Source organism: Pyxicephalus adspersus, chromosome 1, assembly GCF_032062135.1.
Source record: "Pyxicephalus adspersus chromosome 1, UCB_Pads_2.0, whole genome shotgun sequence".
NCBI classification, from domain to species: Eukaryota; Metazoa; Chordata; class Amphibia; order Anura; family Pyxicephalidae; genus Pyxicephalus; species Pyxicephalus adspersus.
The window spans coordinates 101,838,678-101,857,948 of NC_092858.1; the positions used below are offsets into that span (position 1 = coordinate 101,838,678).

Below are 19,271 nucleotides of genomic sequence, written 5' to 3' on the forward strand. Positions count from 1 at the left end.
TGGAAGATATATGGTGCCAAAGGCCTATACCTCTGTTTGGTAGTGGTTGTCCTCTCTCTCCAAAATGTGCACCACAATGTCCCTTTACCCTAACGTCTATGAAAACTGCAGCTAGAACAGGGGGGGTTCCACAGCTTCTTACACCTCCAGTCCTATTCAGCTTAGATAAGCTATGAAATTCCTTTAATAATACAAGAATATGTCTGGATGAATGTGACTACCTCCTTCTAGATGTACAATGTATTATTTGTATTTGCTGCTTAAAAATTTAGTTTTATTTATTTTTTATGACTCTAACATTTAAAATAAAAAGTGGCTTTAGCTGAAATACCTATTTAATCCTCAGCATCACCCTTAAAACCCTTCCGGTCTGATGCCCAACACCATTTCTAGTTTTCTGCCTAATTTATGCACCAGAGCTTTATTTTACCATGCAGACAACAGACATTGCTCTTCAGAAAGCTCTAGAATACCCCCCATTTCTACAGATATGAAAGACAGATAAAACATCCAATGGGCCACCTGCACACAGATACCACAAACACTTGAGCTCTGCCTGCTGTGCGCACAAGCATTCATTTCCCCATCACATTGAAGACACAATTAACTGGTCCTCCAGTCCCTTTAAACGAACTGGCATTTTCAAAAGCCAATCAACGCTGGGATTCCTTGTACCGGGAGGTATTTCGTAAGAACCAATAAGCTTAAAGAGCTGCTGGCAGCTATCCAATAGTAGCGCCTTGCTGCTATGCGTGACGATCCATGAGTAGGCGGAAACCTAATATCTCAGAGCAAATCATAAAAGAATACCGAGAGGAGGATAAGAATGGCATGTATTTCGTCCAATGGTTAAGGGTTTAAAGGTTCGCATATAAGAAGAGAACCTTGGGAAGGGACCGGCTCAGTGGGTGTTACGGCTGTCAGAAGTAACATCTAGTCCCGCGTGTTGCCAGCAGCTCAGTGACCCGCCCCACTCGTTCTCCTAAGACACTGACAGCATCACTCGCTAGCGGCCTAATCTTTTACTTTTTTTTAATTCTATTTTTTATCCTTACTTTCCTGTTTTTAAAGCCGAGTTTCCGCATCCTTTCCCCCGGACGTGCACGTTCCTTCAGCTGCAGCGTGTACTGAACACTGCGGGACCTGTTGCCGTTCTCTCCGGGCCTTTTATAGAAGAAGTGCCGAAGCGTGACCGGACCGTGACACCCTTCTTCCTAACACAGCCAGGAGAACGAGTGAATGTCAGGCGACCGTGGACAGCTCCGTGCGCCCGCCATGTCCTCCCAGCCGGCGGCCGACACCCCGTACCAGTCCCCCAGATTCAGCGTCCTCTCGTGGCCGCAGGTCCGCCGTCTGGATGCCATCCTCGGGGAGACGGTGCCCATCCACGGACGAGGGAACTTCCCCACCCTGTCGTGCCGGCCTCGTTACCTGGTGCAGGTAAGCGGAGCTCAGTGTCAGTGTGTGCAGAGCCGGCATAGCTGAGCGGTGAGTCACCGGTAGGTGGGTCTGTGTGCTGCCCGGCTGTCACACACGTGGTGTAAAGGTCGTTCTACTAGTTCTGTCCGGCATGCCTCCTGAGCCTGCAATCCTAGCATAGCCTTTCTGCTGCTGATCATGGAGTGCTAAACTGGTTGGCTGCCAGGATTTCCCAGAGCTATTCTGGAGTGATTTGCAGGAATAATAAAAAATGCTGGCTCAGAAGCCCATCGCATGTACAAGTATTCGCCGATTGCGTAACGTACGGTATGCAGTCTGGGCATGTGCTCCTCCATGCTTCACTCATCATCCCCTCTTATTTTATTCATCTTGTCTATTAGATTCATGCATACATTGCCAATCCTTGCATGGCTTCTCCTTTATCTAGCTCATGGTATAGCTGCCAGGAAGTCATTCAGCATGATTTGTTCTGCAATGTGTTCACATGGGTGGAACTTGCACCCCAATAAATAGCTTGTACAGTATATTAAACGCCTCTGTATTCACTTCCCTTGTATGTGTATAATGCAACAAGGGCTTGACTGGTTCACTTATTCTGTTTTTGCAAATTGTATTTCCTTTTCCTCCATGCTCTCTGGTCTGCATGCACTCAAACTTCATACTGATGTTCTAGACCAGGTTCCTGGGGGTGACCACAGAGGACAATGTCCAGGGTAGTGGTAATGGGGTATTTTTTTTTCCATCAACATTCAGCTGGTAAACAACTTCATCTGACTTTGCAGTCCTGGCCATGTTTAGGCAATGTGTTGGCATTGTGACATATCCTTCACTGGAAGCAAATGTCAGGTGACTACAATGCAAAAGGGCAATTGTCAATGCTGCCCAAGAACGAGTGGCTTGCCTAGAGCCAGAGGTGGACATTGGGAGGTAGAAAATGTGCTGCTGCATGAAGGGCCCCAGACTGTCCTTGGACAACAGGGGCCCAAGTCCATTCTGTACAGGTGATCACCGTTGGCTGCTCCTGCCTAGGGCATTTTGTAACAGGCATGCTGCAAATGAAAGATTGTGAAAAATTATGGGGATGGGAGGCAGAACTTTTCACAATGACCGGAAATTGACAGATACATTGATGGTATGTAACTATACTGAGTCATGTGATGAATTTTTATAGGAAGGAAAGAATCCAGCAGGCTAAGTCCCATGGTTTATTTTCACCCTCTTCTGGACTCCAAATGAGGGTGAATTAATTGTGCAGTGCACACATGGCTTCCTAGTGACATGAAGACAAAACCATTGGCTGTTTCAAGGGCCATTCGTGTCCTTCATGGGTACAGAAGCCTTGCAAGAAGGGGTGGACAGACTGGTTCCCAGAGAAGGGGGAGAACTCAAAAGTAATTCTGACCACCTTAAAGGCTCATGTGACAGCGGATTCAGGAGGCTTCCTATGCAGAAGGGTGTCTTCGCCCCAGCTCTTCTCGGTAGATTCTCAAAAATGGGCCTATAACTGTAAGCCATTATTGCTGAAACACATACGTTTGCTACTTGATCCCTGTTTAGGAAGTGTCAGTCTCACACAGGGAACAAGCATGCAGATAAGACTGAGCTGTAAATGGATGTGAGTGATTCAGAAAGAAATAAAGGCCAAGGATCAGAATCCCAAGCAGTTTTGGTTTTTAACAAGTCGCTGTAAAATTTTACTTATAGTGTAGAATCCAGTTTCAGGAACATGAGAAAATCATAGTGTAAAGGCTGCTCATGGTGATGTGTTATTGGGTCCATTGGTTAAATTTCACCACGTGCAGAGTTGCCATGAAAAAGAACGTAAAATGGAAACCTTTTCCATTTTAGTAAATTTTGCTGCTGCCTTGGGAAGGGGGCCTACATATCTCATTGTGGACAGAGGCATGACTGTAGCTGAACTTCTGGGTCTCAAAACCAGTCTACAGTGAAGGCTTGATCTAAACTAAAACCTTTGACTGTAGGACAAAGCTATTGATCTTCAACTTGTTCCTAGTGCAATTGTTGGTTACATATTCCTAAACCTAAGACCTAATATTGCAGATTAGCATGTCATAAACAGCCATGAGTAGCAGACATGTTTTTACATAGCAGATTGATCATTACAGTGTATCATATGAATCTGATATGTGCGAGGAATGCACAGAATGATCAAATGACTAGACAAATTTTTAGTATTTGTGACTTGGTGGTTATTGGCTGTAAACTTGTAGTGAGGGTTTTGTGCTGAGGCATGATAAACCTCTCTGGCTCTATGCCAAACTCCTGAATCTAGATAACATAAGGAGTCAGAACTTGCAATATCTGGAATGATGCCAGCATTTATTACTGATTGTTGCACATCTAGAAGGTTCCCAAGTCCTTGTTACTATTGGCTAGACTGGGCGGGTGGAATTAATCTAAATGGTTGATTTACTGAGTAGATGGTAATCTGGGTTTTGGATATTTTATTAATAGTCATAGATGATTTATATATTAAAACAGTCCTTCTGATTTGCCTTAGTGGTACATCGGTGATGGCTAGATATTAAGCAGTTGTATTTGTAGTGTAGTTTTCTCCACCTCATTTAAAAAAATGCAGCTATGTACTTACCGCAAGAGGGGACACTACAAAAACTATTAGTTTACCATGAACTGATATTTGCCCTAAAAATATTCCCACCCATGCAAATCATGGCCATGTATGTGCACTTTGTGCCATCACAAGGAATAAATAGCAACAATATAGATTTTGGGGGGTACTTTGAATCAAGTGAGTTATTGCTTGTCTAATATGACTCCCAATATATCATCTGCACTTCAGTGAAAATTAAACACTAACTTGATCCTTGTTGCTGTTCATGAACTTAGAATTTGATCTGATCAGATTGCTCCTGGGATAACTCATTGCAGAGTTAAGTAAAAATGTTCTGTCTGCACTGCACACGAGTCTTGGATATGTGTTGTCCTGGGTTCCCAAAACGACCAGGAAAGCCCAGGCAACACATGGGGATGGGATTTTGGTGCACATATGAAGTCCAGCGACCATGGTCAGATTACTGCAGTGTCTGCATGTGCCTGTCCTAAATTACAAAGTGAGAAAACCTGAAAAAGGAATACAATACAGTCTGGTATATTAAAGTTTATCTAAAACTAAATACTGCATCTGTTTAAAGTGAAGATCTTACAAGGTGCCATTATGGGCCTAGTTTGTGTTCTGATCATCTGAATCACTGACCCAGAATAAGTATACAGCTCAGGCGTTCAGCTAATTGTCCGTTATCTGCATGGTTGTCAGGTGTGGACTAAAATATTAAATGTTTTACATCCCTGCAATGTGTATTCTTTACAATGAGTTCAATAACGGCAGATTCCAAAATCTCCAGGTAGAAGTCTTCAAAAGTGGACTCCAGGAAAACTACGAAGTGCTCCGATAAGTACATGAGAACGGTTTCCCTTGGAGTCTTGCCCTCATACTTTTACCAGTTTGTGAAATTGTACACCATTATTCACTTTGCTTTTTTCAGCTGTATTAGCATACTCCTTGCACTGAAACATACTGGTTTGGCTCCTGCTTCTTCCTTTACCCTCTTTGCTTTTAATGGGGATTGCAAAAAACTGATATGGTAAATTCACATAATTCATGAAAAAGTTAGTAAAATAAAGTTAATTTGTCTTTGTAGATCTGCCTGGTGTTCTAACTTGAATTCTTTTATGGTATGACCCACCATGTGCTGCTGTAGTGTTTTTGTGCGTTCACACTTGATATTGGTTTTCACGGTCTCTCTGGAAAGTCCTACAAATACATTTTTACAACTGCTGTTGACATCTACAAAACGCAGCTTCCCGTGAGGATTAAAATGGGAACACCTGTTTAGTGCCAACTAGGTTTTTTTAGCAGGACTCACAGGGCAATCTCCCACTAGACATCCAGGCAGGTGTTCACAATATATAAATGGCCACAAACAATTGCAAGAAAAAAACATCAAAATATGTTTCTATTAATTCCTAAAAGTTGACTTCAGATGTTAATCTGGACTGCAGAGTGATGGCATGTGAAGTGAAAATTCCAAAGATAAGCAGTCATAATTGTATGGAATATAAATAAAATACAATGCCGTGACTAATGTCTAATTCCACACCCTCATAGCTGTCAGCAAGTGATAACTGTGCTCCTGCACTGCAAATTTTGACAATCATTCCTAACTGGTCTAAGCTGCATTCATTAGTGAAGGAGTCTCTCCTATAAAATCTAAGGATTTTATGGATTTGGTAACTTATCATTAGTATATGATAGGCTTATGGCTGTTCTATTTCCAATAAAGTCCCTACAATCACCTAGTGGATGGTAGCATGACATATATCCAAGACAGAGGGAGACAAGTCAGGTGCATACGACGTGTAAAACAGGCTAAAATAGGAGGCGATAGAAGTGCCATGGGAGGTGTGTGGATAGTGTGTTTCTCAAATAGAGTTCCTCCAGAGATTGCTGGGAGTTCTTGAGCAATGAGCAGTTGGGACCTTTCAAGTCAGTTAAGCTGACACCATTGATCTTTTCCCAGTGGCCAGCAATGTAGGTGGCATTCTTCCTACTGACCCTGTGCTAATGTACTGTTGGCTGTGATGTGGGATGTTTCAAGGGGTTCTCCATATTCAAATTTCAAACATTGGTGTAAATAGTACATCTTTAAGGAGACTTGCAGAATCCTGACCAAATGAGAATAGGTGTTGCCAATACAAGACTGACTACTAATACGAATTACATTCATACAGTAAATCCCCAACCTTTTGGAAGGGGGTGCGGTTCTGCATGGTGTTCATTAGTCATTCAAAACTATAAAAGTCAAAGTTGCAATCCATGCATTATATTTAGACCAATGTGGGCTCTTAGTGCAACAAAAAGCACTTAAAAACACAAGGTACTTGTGTTACACATGGCTAATAAGATTTGACTTCTTTATTACTTTTTTCCCCCCTCCTTCATACATCCTGTACCCAGATGCTTCAGCTTGGAAGGAGGCAATAGGCAATGTAGTCAAATTATGAAAGGGTTAGCAAGACTAGGCATCAAGCTATGGGATAATAAATTACAATTCTGTTATTACACTTGTATATACCATTGTAGTTAGCTGGGGTTAGTTCTTTGAATTCAGAAACACTTTTTTTTTGGCAAGTAAAGTACTACATGTTGTATTGGTGAGGTTGTGGTTTTAGATATTGTAGATGCCAACTTGGTGAGATGTGAACATTTTTGTGGTGTGGCCTATTGTTTACCCTGCTTTCTTAGATGTTGCCTTCAAGACTCTGCAAAGCTTTTTCAACTGTTACCTCCTGAGGGATCAATGAGATTGGCAATCTATGTAAAAGTAAGTGTTTAAGCTATTAACAGGTTCTTGTCCTGCCACATACATAATGTCCTGAGTATCATCTTACAGTTGCTTTTGAAAGCTTGCGGAGTAATAAGCAGTGCATGTTTCCACCCAAACAATATCTGATAGCTAACTTATAGCTTCAGTTTAATACTTTTAGAACTACAGTTTTTTTTAGCTCCAGTCTTCCCCATGTAGGCTTACGCAGCCGTTTTGGTTCATATGAATAGTCTGGGTTTTGTTGGCGCCTAGCATGCACTATAGCAGAGGCAACAGGTGATGGCATGATTTTGAAAACTGACTCTCTGCTGTACAAAGGATGTATTGTGCCTCTTGTATGTTTTTACCACATTTTAGTCCATGGTTACTCTACTTTTGAAGTACTGAAATACTTTATTGCACTTTGTTTTGTTATAGACAAGATCTCCTTACACCCTAAATTCTCCATGAAGAAACTTATTTAAACGCAAGTATATGGTTAGTGAAGGACACCTGTTTAGTTTTATACTTCACCAAGACAACATAGGGATAATACCCTTATGTTGTCTTGGTTAAGGTGGGGAAACTCCAAAGTTTGGAGGAAGAGGGATGTCCTTCATTGTGATACTAGTTCTAGTGACTCATGTCAAAGGGTTTTCCTCACTGGAGAGATTTCTTGCGTTCTGTTGTGGCTTCTGGACAAGCCACAAAGGAAAATATTCTAAATGCTGCAGATGGCAAACTGATGGGGTTCTTTAATTTTTCCTAAGCCATGCAGAAAGTCGGGGTGGGGGGGCTAATCAAGTTCTGGATTGCACTCATCCTGAGGGAGGTGCTGCTGACCTTTTAGCAAGTATGTTATTACATGGCTGTAAGAAATTTGCCCCCCAGACCTTTTGTGCACAGTGGATTTATGTCCTTTTGAGGAATGTATTTGAGTCGGGAGTCCAGAGTTCAGCTTCAAATCTGATTTGATGTATTAGTCTGTGGTTGCTGCAGGTAACAGAATTTTTTTTTTCTTCCCTCTCATCCTTGGTGCATTAGGGCATGAATACTTAAGCTGTTTTGCTATGTTTTTATGCAGTGCTGTTTTTATTGTCATGCTTTTAACTCTTGACCTGCATATTGGATATGAAGGCACGATCTGGCTAGATCTGCATAGAAAGTTGCATAATTTGAGAATAGGAGTGTCTGGATTAAAATGCTGAAGAAACACACCTATCTGATCAAAGCTTGGAAGCCTGACAGACGCTGAGGGGGGAATTGTCTCAGAAAGCATGTTATGGCATGGAGTCTTGCTGAGTGTGCAGCACCCTACACATGTTTTTGTCTGGATTATTTTGCATTTAAACCTCAAGTGTTTGTGGGTTTAAAAAAGTACAAGCTGCTATGATGTTTTTCTAGCTAGACTCCAAAACCTAAAACTAACTTGTTCTTTAAAAAGTGTAGAGAGCTTCAATTTAGAAGTGTATAGCTATTGCAGTGGGTGTTCTAAGTTACTCTTTCCTATGCGTTGTTTCTCATCTTTAATATGATTTGCCTTGCAAAGCCCTTTCAATGGATGTGCAACCTATTAGCAGTCATGTGTCCCTACACTGGCCACCCAATGATACACATAATCTGGTGATCAGGAATATTTAGCATATGTTTCTATTATAAGCTTTGATAGATTACTGTGAAAGTGGAGGAAAGGTGCATATGTGGCAGTACCAAACAGTTTCTAATATGTTAGAGGCTATGTTCATGGGCCTGTAATGAGCCCCCTAACATATACTGTTAAGTCAAAGCTTCTCCAATGTATAGATTCTAAGAGCAGGTGCTGGATGACAAAATCTCAGCTCTTATGTACAGATCAGTTTAAAGAATTGCAAACAGTCCTGTAATATAGAAATAATGCAGTTTGAGTCACAAAGGTGGGTCCTGTGGTAAAAACCAATCATACTCGGGAGCATAATGTTGTCCTGTTTGTCGGTTTCTATAGCAGCCATTTTGCTGTCAGCATGCATGGAATCTTGCCAGCATTTCTGCTGTAGATGACAAACCAGTGTTACTGGTCCTTTAGCTTGGTATTAGACATCCAATTTCATATAAAGTACAAACATCATGTGTCCCTTTTCCCTGACCAGAAAGTAACCCACCACTCCATCCACAGACTTGATACATTACATAAGGGGGATTCCCTGGGATTTTTTTAAAATCCAGTACTGAAGTAGATTCACCTACATAAAACTATGGTGCAAGCAGAGCCAGTACAGTAGAGTGCAGCTGTGACCTGGTTACTGGATCCTCCTTTCTAATAGAATAAATCGGTGGTAGCAGAGAAATTTGATGTCATGTACTTGTGCACCTTAGTAGCTGGTACTCTTCCTGTGTTTTTTTTTTTTTGGTGACTGTAGCAATGTTGTTTTGGTGCATATGGCAACTGGCTTTGGCTTTGGAAAGGAGTGTATGGGAAGTTTAGAACAGTGGCACAAAATAGGATATATAAACCAAGGGGCTTAATGGTCATGCTGCTGTAAATGTCTGTGTTCAGAATTAGGTGGTTTTCTGTTCAGGAGGGTGGTTCTTGCTTCATACACACTTTTTGTTTATGAATTTATAAGGTGTGATTTCTGTTCTAGTGATATTTACTCCATTTCTAAAGGGGGGGGAGCATTTTAAAAAATCATGTTTCATTAGAGAGCTGGAAAATTGGTTTGTTTGGACCACAACTTACCAGTTAAAAAAAAAAAAAAAAAACTTGTTCATAACTTTTCTTTTTTTTTCTTTTTTTTTTTTCTTGCAGGTAGTCCGAAGTCGTCTACAGCAAAAGGGCATTGTAGTCTACAATGTGAGACTAAATGGTTCTGCTGCTAGTCATGTTCTGCATGAAGACAGTGGCCTGGGATATAAGGATTTGGACCTCATATTTATGGTTGACCTGAAAGGGCCTGATGCGTTTCAGGTAGTGAAGCATGCAGTGCTGGATTGCCTCTTGGACTTTCTGCCTCCTGGGGTTAACAAGGAGAAGATTACACCAATGACTTTAAAGGAAGCATATGTGCAGAAGCTGGTCAAGGTTTGCACTGAAAGTGATCGATGGAGTCTAATATCCTTGTCAAATAATCATGGAAAAAACATGGAGTTAAAGTTTGTGGACACTTTAAGGCGTCAGTTTGAATTCAGTGTTGACTCCTTCCAGATTATGCTTGATTCAATGCTTTTATTTAACCAGTGTTCAGAAACGCTTATGTCTCAAAGCTTCCACCCCTCTGTGATTGGAGAGAGCATGTATGGAGACTTTGAGGAAGCCATGGATCACTTGCGCAACAAAATAATTGCTACACGTAACCCAGAGGAGATTAGGGGAGGTGGACTTCTTAAATACTGCAACTTGCTAGTTCGTGGATTTAAACCAAAATCGGAAGTGGACATGAAAACAATGCAGCGGTACATGTGCTCCCGGTATTTCATAGATTTCCCAGATATTAGAGAACAGTTAAGAAAGCTTAGGTGCTACCTTCAAGACCACTTTGTGGGCATGGAGGACAAGCGTTATGATTGCCTGATGACCCTTCACAATGTGGTGAATGAAAGCACAGTATGTTTAATGGGACATGAGAGGCGCCAGACATTGACACTAATTGCCTCTTTAGCACTTCAGGTACTATCAGAGCAGAATGCTGTGTCTGCTATTCCAAACTTCACCTGCTACTACCAGCCAGCCCCATTCATGAGTGATGGGAACTACAACAGCTACTATTATACTCCTCTACAGCCTGTTATGTCCTGCAGTCACTCCTCATACCAGACATGGCTCCCATGCTGCAACTGACCTACAGGCTGAGTGGTGACTGGAGTATAGGTTCTGCCTGCTGGTCTCCTAAGCCTAAAAGGAAAGCCTACATCTGTATTTTTTTTTTTTTTTTAATGTTTCTCATTTTAGCTGGAGATCACAAAAGCATTCATGTTGGTATAGTGTCCAATCTTTCCATCAAACAGGACTTGTTAAAGGACTACCATTCATATTCTCAAAAGTTTTGTTTATTTTCCTCCCCTAAAAGACTGTACTGATGCAGGCTTTAGAAATGTAAATACTGGGTGCTTGGACCAAAGAATAGGAGTTAGAACTCTAAGTGCCTGAATGGTTTAACTCCTAACTTCCTGAGATATTTTGCCTACTTTCAGTGTTCATCTTGCTTTCCACTCATGTGGAAGGTCCTACTAGTTCAGTTTGATTCTGACATCAGACTTTGAAGATGAGGTCCCTGTTAGTGAGCACCACTTGTAAGGTTGAATGCCATCTCCTTATACACAATAGTGTTGAATGCCATCTCCTTATACACAACAGTTGCAGAGAATTTCAGTGTTTTTATGTATTTTTAATTTTACAGATCTCTTACCTTCAAGGTTCTGTTTGGTGCTATAGGGCCACTCCCCACTTGCTCATCTTTAAATTGTTATATAATGGCCAGGCACAGTCATGTTTAATTTGGTGATCTAGAGCTGTATTTAGTTTAGCCATTTATAAACCAGGACTCTCTCCTTCCCTTCCAGAAGTGTTTGCTTACAATTGTTTCTGTAGTGGTTTTATGTTTATACAAGGATTATACAGCAAGTAACAGTTAAAACCCAATTAAAAAATATATACACACTAAAAAGCAACACTTTTTAGCTTAATAAAGCGAAGAGCAGTTGGAACCTCCTTGTTTTAGTTATGTCCCTCTTAAGGTGAATAATTCTCTTGAATGTCCTGATCACAAGGGTCATCCTGAATTATTCCAAAATTTGAGTTGCCACCAAAATTACAACAGATGAGAAATCTTCAATGCGCTAAACCCACTTTTTGACAGCTCCAATGGGACCGCTGGAGAGATGCCATCACTCCTGTTCAATTTCCTGGGTAGGAAGTGGGTCTCCTAAAGATGCATGCCAAAATACCCCCATGTTATGGGTGGGGTGGAGGGGGGGGGGTTAGTTTGAAAGAAAAAAAATGACTTAATGTTTTCATTTAGATGTTTTAAGCTATAGGTTTTTTTTCCATTTTCCTTAATCTTTTAAAGGTTCACCTTGTTGAAACAAATAAGCTCACAATGCATCAAAAGTGAAAGGTATTACATTTTGCCAGTAGATCAGAAGTTGCCATTACCTGGAATGATGCAAAATTCCAATATATTGGTGTGTGTGTATAGTTCAGCACCCTGTATATAATGTATAGTTTTGGGACTTCTGTATAAATGCTTGGCAATAGTCTCATGGTTGGTTTTGCTCATTTATAAACAGGCTTAATGCTGTAGCTATTCAAATCTCACACAGCTTTGGTACATTGCATCACCATTCTGAGGTTCTAACTTATATTTGCCCATTATGCAAATTGTTTTTAAACAAAGCTGGGCAACTGAATTCTTTACCCTGTAAAGTTATGTGCCATTGTAAACTGATTTTTGCAAAATAAAGTCCAGGGTTATTTAGGTAAAATGCAAAGATCCTTTTTTGAGTGTTAACCATTTTTAGGTAATGTTGTGTTTTTTTTTTTTTTGTTTTTTTTGTTTTTTTTTCCCCCCTACTGTATAATACATTGTCATGAAAATATTGGTTAAGCACACTTCTTGGTGGGTAAACAAAGTTGTGGGAGATGTCTGCCATAACAACCAGTCAAATACAAGCTGTCATTTTGTCTGTGAAAGTTGTGCACATGTAAAATACTATTGCTAGCCATAACAGTGGTCAGTGTTGTGTAACTTCAAAGAGTTGCTTTGAAACTACACAAGTTGAAGGTCCCAATCTAAAATTAACCAAAACGTACAAGTGCTTACATGCGGTTATTAGTGTTAAAGGAGCTCTTTGTAACTGCTAGCATAAGTTGATCTAAAGTTTTGACACATGTTAGACTATGAACAGAGGTTGTTCATGGATCTGTCCGGTTGGATTCATGAAGTACCACAATACAAGTGAAGGGAGGAGAGCACAGCAGGGTGCCACTTGCCTGCCCCTCCACAGAACGATACCGTGTACAGTGCTTGTTTGTTCATCTGTCACTCCCTTGTTGGAAATGATCATGAGATGGTTTCCAGCAACAATTGCAGGTGTAAACATTGTCTTAATCCTGTCAATTCTTTGTGAACCTACTGAAATGTTTTTACTGGTTAATTATATGTTCTATTATCCATTATATTTTTCTCGGGCCCCTTTTTTTTTTTTTTTTTTTTTTTTTTTTTTTCCCCCTCTGTGTTTAGATAATTGAGTGTATACTTCATGTTGGACTCCTCCATCTCAAAATACAGACTTTTTTTTTTTTTCAGTGCAAGCATGTTTCCTAGACTGTTAGAATTGCTTGTAAAATGACTTCTGTATTTCCTAAATGTGCTAACAGTTTTGGAAGTGCCTTAACATGTTACTAATCCAAGGTTTACATTTACATAGAATTTTGACAATAGGGTATAGATACTGGGGTCTCATGACCACTTTAGCTTCCTTACACTCCTGCTTTGCGGTGGCTGGTAGGTGGTGGCAGGTCCACAAAACTAGTGCCTGCTTGAAGGACTAAATTTGTCTAAATGATCCCTACAAAATAACATTTAATGTTTGCCTGGCTGTAGTCCATATGGCCCAATGTGGCATAAAGTCATTTCTGGTATTGCTTCATACACCTCACAGCACATGTACGAGCAGATAATGCAGAATTCGTATCCTAATCACTAAGAAACATGGTAAGTTGGTTGTACTCTCTGAAAATAATTGTTTATATAAGACCGGGACACGTTTTCTAATAAATTTGTGTTCCGCACATAGGACATCACTGTTCATTACCATGCTCTGTAGCGCAAGAGCGTATCTTTGTTTCAGTGGGGTTGGGTGTCATCTGACAGGAAGTGCAGCCTTCACTGTAGAACCTGAGCCCCACAAAGTGGGGAGTGGGTTACCATTATGAGTGATTTCCATGAAGCATCACAAATAGACAAAAATAAACAAGGCTGAGCTTTCATTTAAACAAACCATGAAAAGGCTAAGGAAAAAAACTACTGCCCCTTTGTTTAAGCCACTGGATTAATTCATCAATAGTTACAACATTGTGGTTCTGAAAGTCTGATTTGTGATTTTTTATACATGCTCCTAGTTTGCTTCTTTGATTTCATCTGGTTGGGAAATTTTTTAAGTACTTAAAGTGAAACATGAACTGGTGTCTGAACATAAGTAGCCCAACAGTGCTGCTACAGAGGTTACTTGTTGCGAATCGGTCTATAACCTAGCATCCACTCTAACTCGCAGATTTTTTTTTGTTCTGAGATTTCTAGTGCTTGCTTTTATATACTAAGAATTTAGGTTTCTAATTGTTTCCCCACCTGGATAAGTTATGAAAAACTCATATGCCTGCCTAACATGTTGAGTCACCTGAATTGTAGACTGCATAAAGGTGCAGTAATGTACCACCATTGTGTAACGCTGCAAAGGAGGAAACAGCCCGATTGAGTAATGAATAAATCAGACTGTCCTATAGGTTTTTATCCTCTCCTTGCATTGATTAGCTTTACTTAAAGTTGACATTCCTACACATGGAATTGAACATGGATTTAACTTGGCCTTTTTCTCTGTACAGATAACACTAATATTTTAAATACTGCTTCACATGCAGGATTGCTACTGAAGGGGGAAAAAAGGTTGATCTGGGACTTTCTTACCCCATAAATGTGCAAAAGCCCATATGGGAAAAACAAATAGCAAAATGTACATTATTGCATATTTTCAAAATGATTACTTGGATCTGCTTGCTGTTTCTTGCACATAAAATGTAAAGTGTTTAGCAGAATATTGTAATTTAGCAAACACATATGCCTGTGTTTAACCTAGGTTATGTAACTAAGGGCTTTGGTTCACTGTAGAAAATATATCCCTAATTTAGGTAAATGTGCTGGATTTAAAGCAAAATTATCAGCATTGCCCCCCACTTTCAAAAAAAAAAAAAAGAAAAAAAGGGGTGCCTTGGTTAATGGAAGAGAGTTGAGTTACATGGTGCAGCCAGGGGACCTGTATAGGCTGGAGCTTGCAAGCAGTGTTAAAGGCCATGTGACATGAACATGACTAAAGAGCTACACTTCATAATTGGTGAATGTAATACTACAGGAGATGTCATAAAAAAGCTGTGTGACTAAATGATGTTAAAAACCCTACAACAGACTGGGACTGGGATGGTGTGAATGGTCCCCTTACTCTGTAATGAGCCAAAAGTTCAAAATGGCCAGGCACACCTAGCATTTTTCTAGAAGGAAACCTGTAATGGTAGTCCCTGGCTTCCCTTGACAGGATATACATGACACCAAGCTTTTCTGGAGAAACTTGTTCTGTTAGAGCTTCTCCCTGTGTCCAAATATCTTAACAGATCGATGTTTATTAATAAAACCTATAATAAATACACACAAGATACCTGGGATAACACAAAAATTAGAAGAATTAAAAATTTGAGCTCTGTTCATATGGGATAATTTTTGTTGCAATGCTATAAAAAGTATGTGAAATTGAAAATATGTAAGTGTGAAAAATTTGGTTTTGGTTCCATATTTGCATTTTGTAGTTAAAAATGTTCTCCGTTGGGTAAGGGGAAGAAATATTTATATCTCTGTGTGAGCTGTACTATCTACCTAGTGTGGTAGAGGGGATGTGGAAAGTAGTAGATATCCATCAATACTGGGTTAGAGGCTTCAGCCTAGTTTTCACTACAAAAAGGATATAAGGGTTACTGGTTACACTTAAGGTAAATGGTCCTAAACTTGGATACAATTTTTTAAACTGTTTCATGGCAAACAAAGCATGTATAACACTAGTTGGAAGCATGTTTGTTTTTTGCCTTTTCTGACAGGAATTAGAATTATTAAATAAAACCTAGCTATAGAATTTAGTGTCTAATTTTACACTGCTGTTCCAGCCAACACCTGTCCTGACCCTGCTTGTAAAATGACTGTCCGTCTTACACCGCCTGACTTAATGAGAACACAATTTGTGATGCTGCTGAGTATGGGTGGAACACATATGTAAACTATTGAGTCAGAAGGGAAGCTATACATGTCTGACTCTTGGCTCTTCTAAATTATGCAAATATTAGGTTGCTACTTTATTAAAAAAGGTTTTATTCAGGCTTCTAGGAGCTTAGAAAATTAGAAGTCACGTATTATGGGTGATTGCAGTAGGTCTCACCTAGCAGAGCACTTCTACTTTTTCACTTTGCAAACAGAGAAAAAGCACCATAGTCCTGACCAAATTTAGTCTGTTCTCCAGGGTTGGGAGCGCCTGACAATTGGTGACTTCATTCTTGTAGCTGCCTGCTCAGCTCATTCCTGGAATCTGAGCACACATTTAACTCCTTCAGTCCATAGCAAGCCCCATGTTTCATGTTTACCATAGCAGTGACAACTGACTGCATGTACTAGGCAGGAATACAGTTGAATTTTTGTTTGATAATGTGCCTTTTACTTTTATCTTGATAGTTTCACTTTTTACATCATGTTTTGAGTTAAACTGTTGCATTTAGAAGTTAACTTCTCTTTGGATTTGCTTGCAATGATCTGTAACCAGAATATTTTTCAACATGGCCCATTATTTTCTAAGGGGAAAATGTGCAGTGTTATTACCACTATCTGATGGGGTTGTGGAAAACCACAAAAAAAAATAAAAATCTATTTTCTCAGTGTTTGTCTTTTTTTTTTTTTTTTTTTTCCTCCTTCCTGTGTCTACATGTCTACACAATGCATGGTGAAACAATGATGTTACTGATCTAGAAAATGAACAACATCTAAAAAAAAATTATGTAGAACCTATGTGGTGCCAGGTATAGAGAATACAGAGACAATAGATTGTGAAGTCCAGTTAGGGACTATATAAGGGAGTTGTAGATGGGCCAAAACCTCTGGTCTTTGGTATTGCAATTGCCAACTGCCTGAAACAGTTTTTCAAATCCCTGCAATAAATTCACAATTTGCAAATCGACTATTTTCATTGACTGACCTGAAGCACAATAGGGCAGATTTAGTAAAGGAGTTGAGGAGTTTTAAATACATTGGGTTAAAATTATGTTTATTTATCCAGTCGTGTGAAAAACAAACTGATTATTTCATCTGCAACTGTTTGGCTGTTTAAAGTGAACAGGATTTTGCTTTTCACCTGATTGTGTGATTATTTACTTTAATTATCCAATTGGGTGAAGACTTACTACTTTAGTAAATCAACCTCCATATCGTATATGTCTTCCTTTCCCTCCACTATAGCCCTTCATCTTTCCTTGGCAATTTTCTACTTCATGAAAGTGGAATTTGCTGCCCAGAGTTAACTGCCCTTTGCACAAGCAAATGGTTAACATGGCCAGAGATTCAATACAATGTGGGTCAGAAGTGGGAGGGTATTCAGATGGACAGAGACCTTTTCTTTTCTAGTTTGGTTTGAGATGTGTGAATAATGTGCTGGTAGAAATAATTTTGTATGTGGTGAAGAATTGCTTACTACTGATGAGGTGCCTATTCTTGTCCTCAATCCTGTAAATCTGCTGAATGGCAGAAGCAAATGGCATATCCTACGGTATACCCTGGATAAAAAATGTTTTGTGTGAAAAAAAAAAAAATTGTAGTGAACAGCTGATAATATTTGATTTAAGCAAATAAAATACTTAGAGATTAGAAACTAATCTCCGCTAAGAAGTGTCATAATATGACTAGTAAACTTGAACTCTGCATATATTTATGGGTTTATTTTTACCAATATTCTTTTCAAGGGAAAGAAGGCCATGGATGAAAATAAGAAACAATTCTTCATCTCTTTGTTGAAGGGACCTGCTGTTTCTAAACTGTTGTATTCCCTGACATGAATGTAGTTTGCAGATCACATATTCCTACAAACTCATAGTAGCTATTAGTTGCACTTGAAAACTCCTAGCTGTCTATCGCTGAATGACGCCACTAATGCTTACCAAAGATTTTGTCATAAAAGCAGCTTAAGAATAACTTAAAGTGATTCTTGAAATTGCTTTGACAGAAGCAGGTTCCCAAATGAGCGTTGAATGTCAAAGTATTGTTATTTGCAGAGGTTATAGCTTGTAGGATGCACCAATGATGTCTGTAGTAGTTGGTATAAAAGTAACTCAAGTTGTAATAAACCGTTGAGTAATGCCTTCTCTGACTTCTGAGAACAGTTGTAAATATTTCTTTAAAAAGTTACAACTCGTAGGTCTCTATTTATAAAACAAGGAATCTGTAATTTCTTCAAACATTCCCTAGTGGGAATCCCACAAGGGGATGTCATATTCCCTGTTTTATAAATAGAGTTTGTAGTGATAGGTTGGAATTATCCAACAGTATATTGAACTTCACCAAACAGGGTGTAATAGGTAAAGTTTTTGTCCATTTTAGGATGATATGAAGTATAAATAATACCCAAGGCTCATATACATTAGGCCTCATACAGATGTCTGATGGACCTCAGAGGATTGTCACTGGAAATCTTTTCTGATCGTTTCAAGTGGTAGATGAATGAATGAATGACCGCTGTACACACTGCACCATTCTGTTCAATGAAGAGGGGAAGATGAGTGAGCAGCAGTCCTTCCCGATCATTTATGGATTGATAAATGATAATAGAGTACCACTGTGCGCCAGATTTTCTCCCAAGAAAAGGACGATTGTTTGTCTTTGACGGTTATCATTGGATGTTTGTAGCTTAATTTAGCTGATCTGGTAGCTAACTCTAGTAAACATGCCAGTTTAGCTCCTGCTGAGCAAAAAGATATCCAGTTCCCGAGTGCTCCAAAACTAAAATTGTTAGCAGAGCTGTTCTTGGTGAGTTTCGGTCAAGATACTACTGCTTATTTATTGAGGGGCTTATTTAGAAATAGATGTATATCTGATACATTTTTGTTGTCCACTTTTTCAAGTTTGATTGCTACTTTTGTAGAAAATTAAAAGAATTCAGATCACATAGGGTGGTGATTAGGACTGTGGTGATCTCTGTATTTGAATACTTTATGTCAGCACAAGCTGATTATTTCTTATGTGTTTCCCTCTACAGCCCAGTGTTTTCACAAGACAATGCATCAAGGTGTAATTAATAGACTTCTACTTATCTCCTAGGGTTCTATTTATAAAAGAGGGGATTGGACATTCTCTCAAACATTCCCTTGTGTTTCAATGTTTGTTAGTTAATAATTCCTATCCGGGAGTATTTGAGGGGAAGTCAGATTCCCTGTTTTATTACAAAGTTGAATTATTTCATCTTTTATCTCTAATTAAAAAAAAATACAGTGCTTTAAAAAAAAAGTATTTGATGCATTTCTGAAATTATGTACTTTAGTCATTTGACTGTAAACTTTAAATAACTTATGGTATCGTTTACAATGGCTCAGGTCATTATTTGGTTATAGTGTAGGGTTTTGTGTTATAATGTCTTATATCTGCTTACAGGTCATCTTTAATAAAGTGATTTCTATTTATTTATCTTTTTAATTTGTGGTGATCTTCATACTTCATGAAT

At 39.3% G+C, this 19,271-nt stretch overlaps 1 protein-coding gene across 2 annotated transcripts; it reads left to right on the top strand.

The window, feature by feature from the left end:
* The first annotated feature begins 697 nt into the window (after nt 1-697).
* TENT5B (terminal nucleotidyltransferase 5B) lies at nt 698-12,242 on the top strand. Of its 2 annotated transcripts, none has more exons than XM_072421334.1 (2): nt 698-1,440; nt 9,571-12,242. In XM_072421334.1, the coding sequence occupies exons 1-2, from the start codon at nt 1,240-1,242 to the stop codon at nt 10,597-10,599; spliced, it is 1,230 nt and encodes a 409-aa protein (XP_072277435.1). In that variant the 5' UTR covers nt 698-1,239; the 3' UTR covers nt 10,600-12,242. The 2 variants fall into 2 exon arrangements, with proteins under 2 accessions (XP_072277435.1, XP_072277442.1); XM_072421341.1 differs by lacking the exon at nt 698-1,440 and adding an exon at nt 6,594-6,803.
* Nucleotides 12,243-19,271: the final 7,029 nt, after the last annotated feature.

What these genes read in the sequence shown, in the direction of transcription:
- TENT5B (XM_072421334.1), top strand. Translation starts at nt 1,240, where the DNA reads ATGTCAGGCGACCGTGGACAGCTCCGTGCGCCCGCCATGTCCTCCCAG. An exon ending in GGCCTCGTTACCTGGTGCAG is followed by an intron (nt 1,441 to 9,570) that starts GTAAGCGGAGCT and finishes TTTTTCTTGCAG; the next exon opens with GTAGTCCGAAGTCGTCTACA.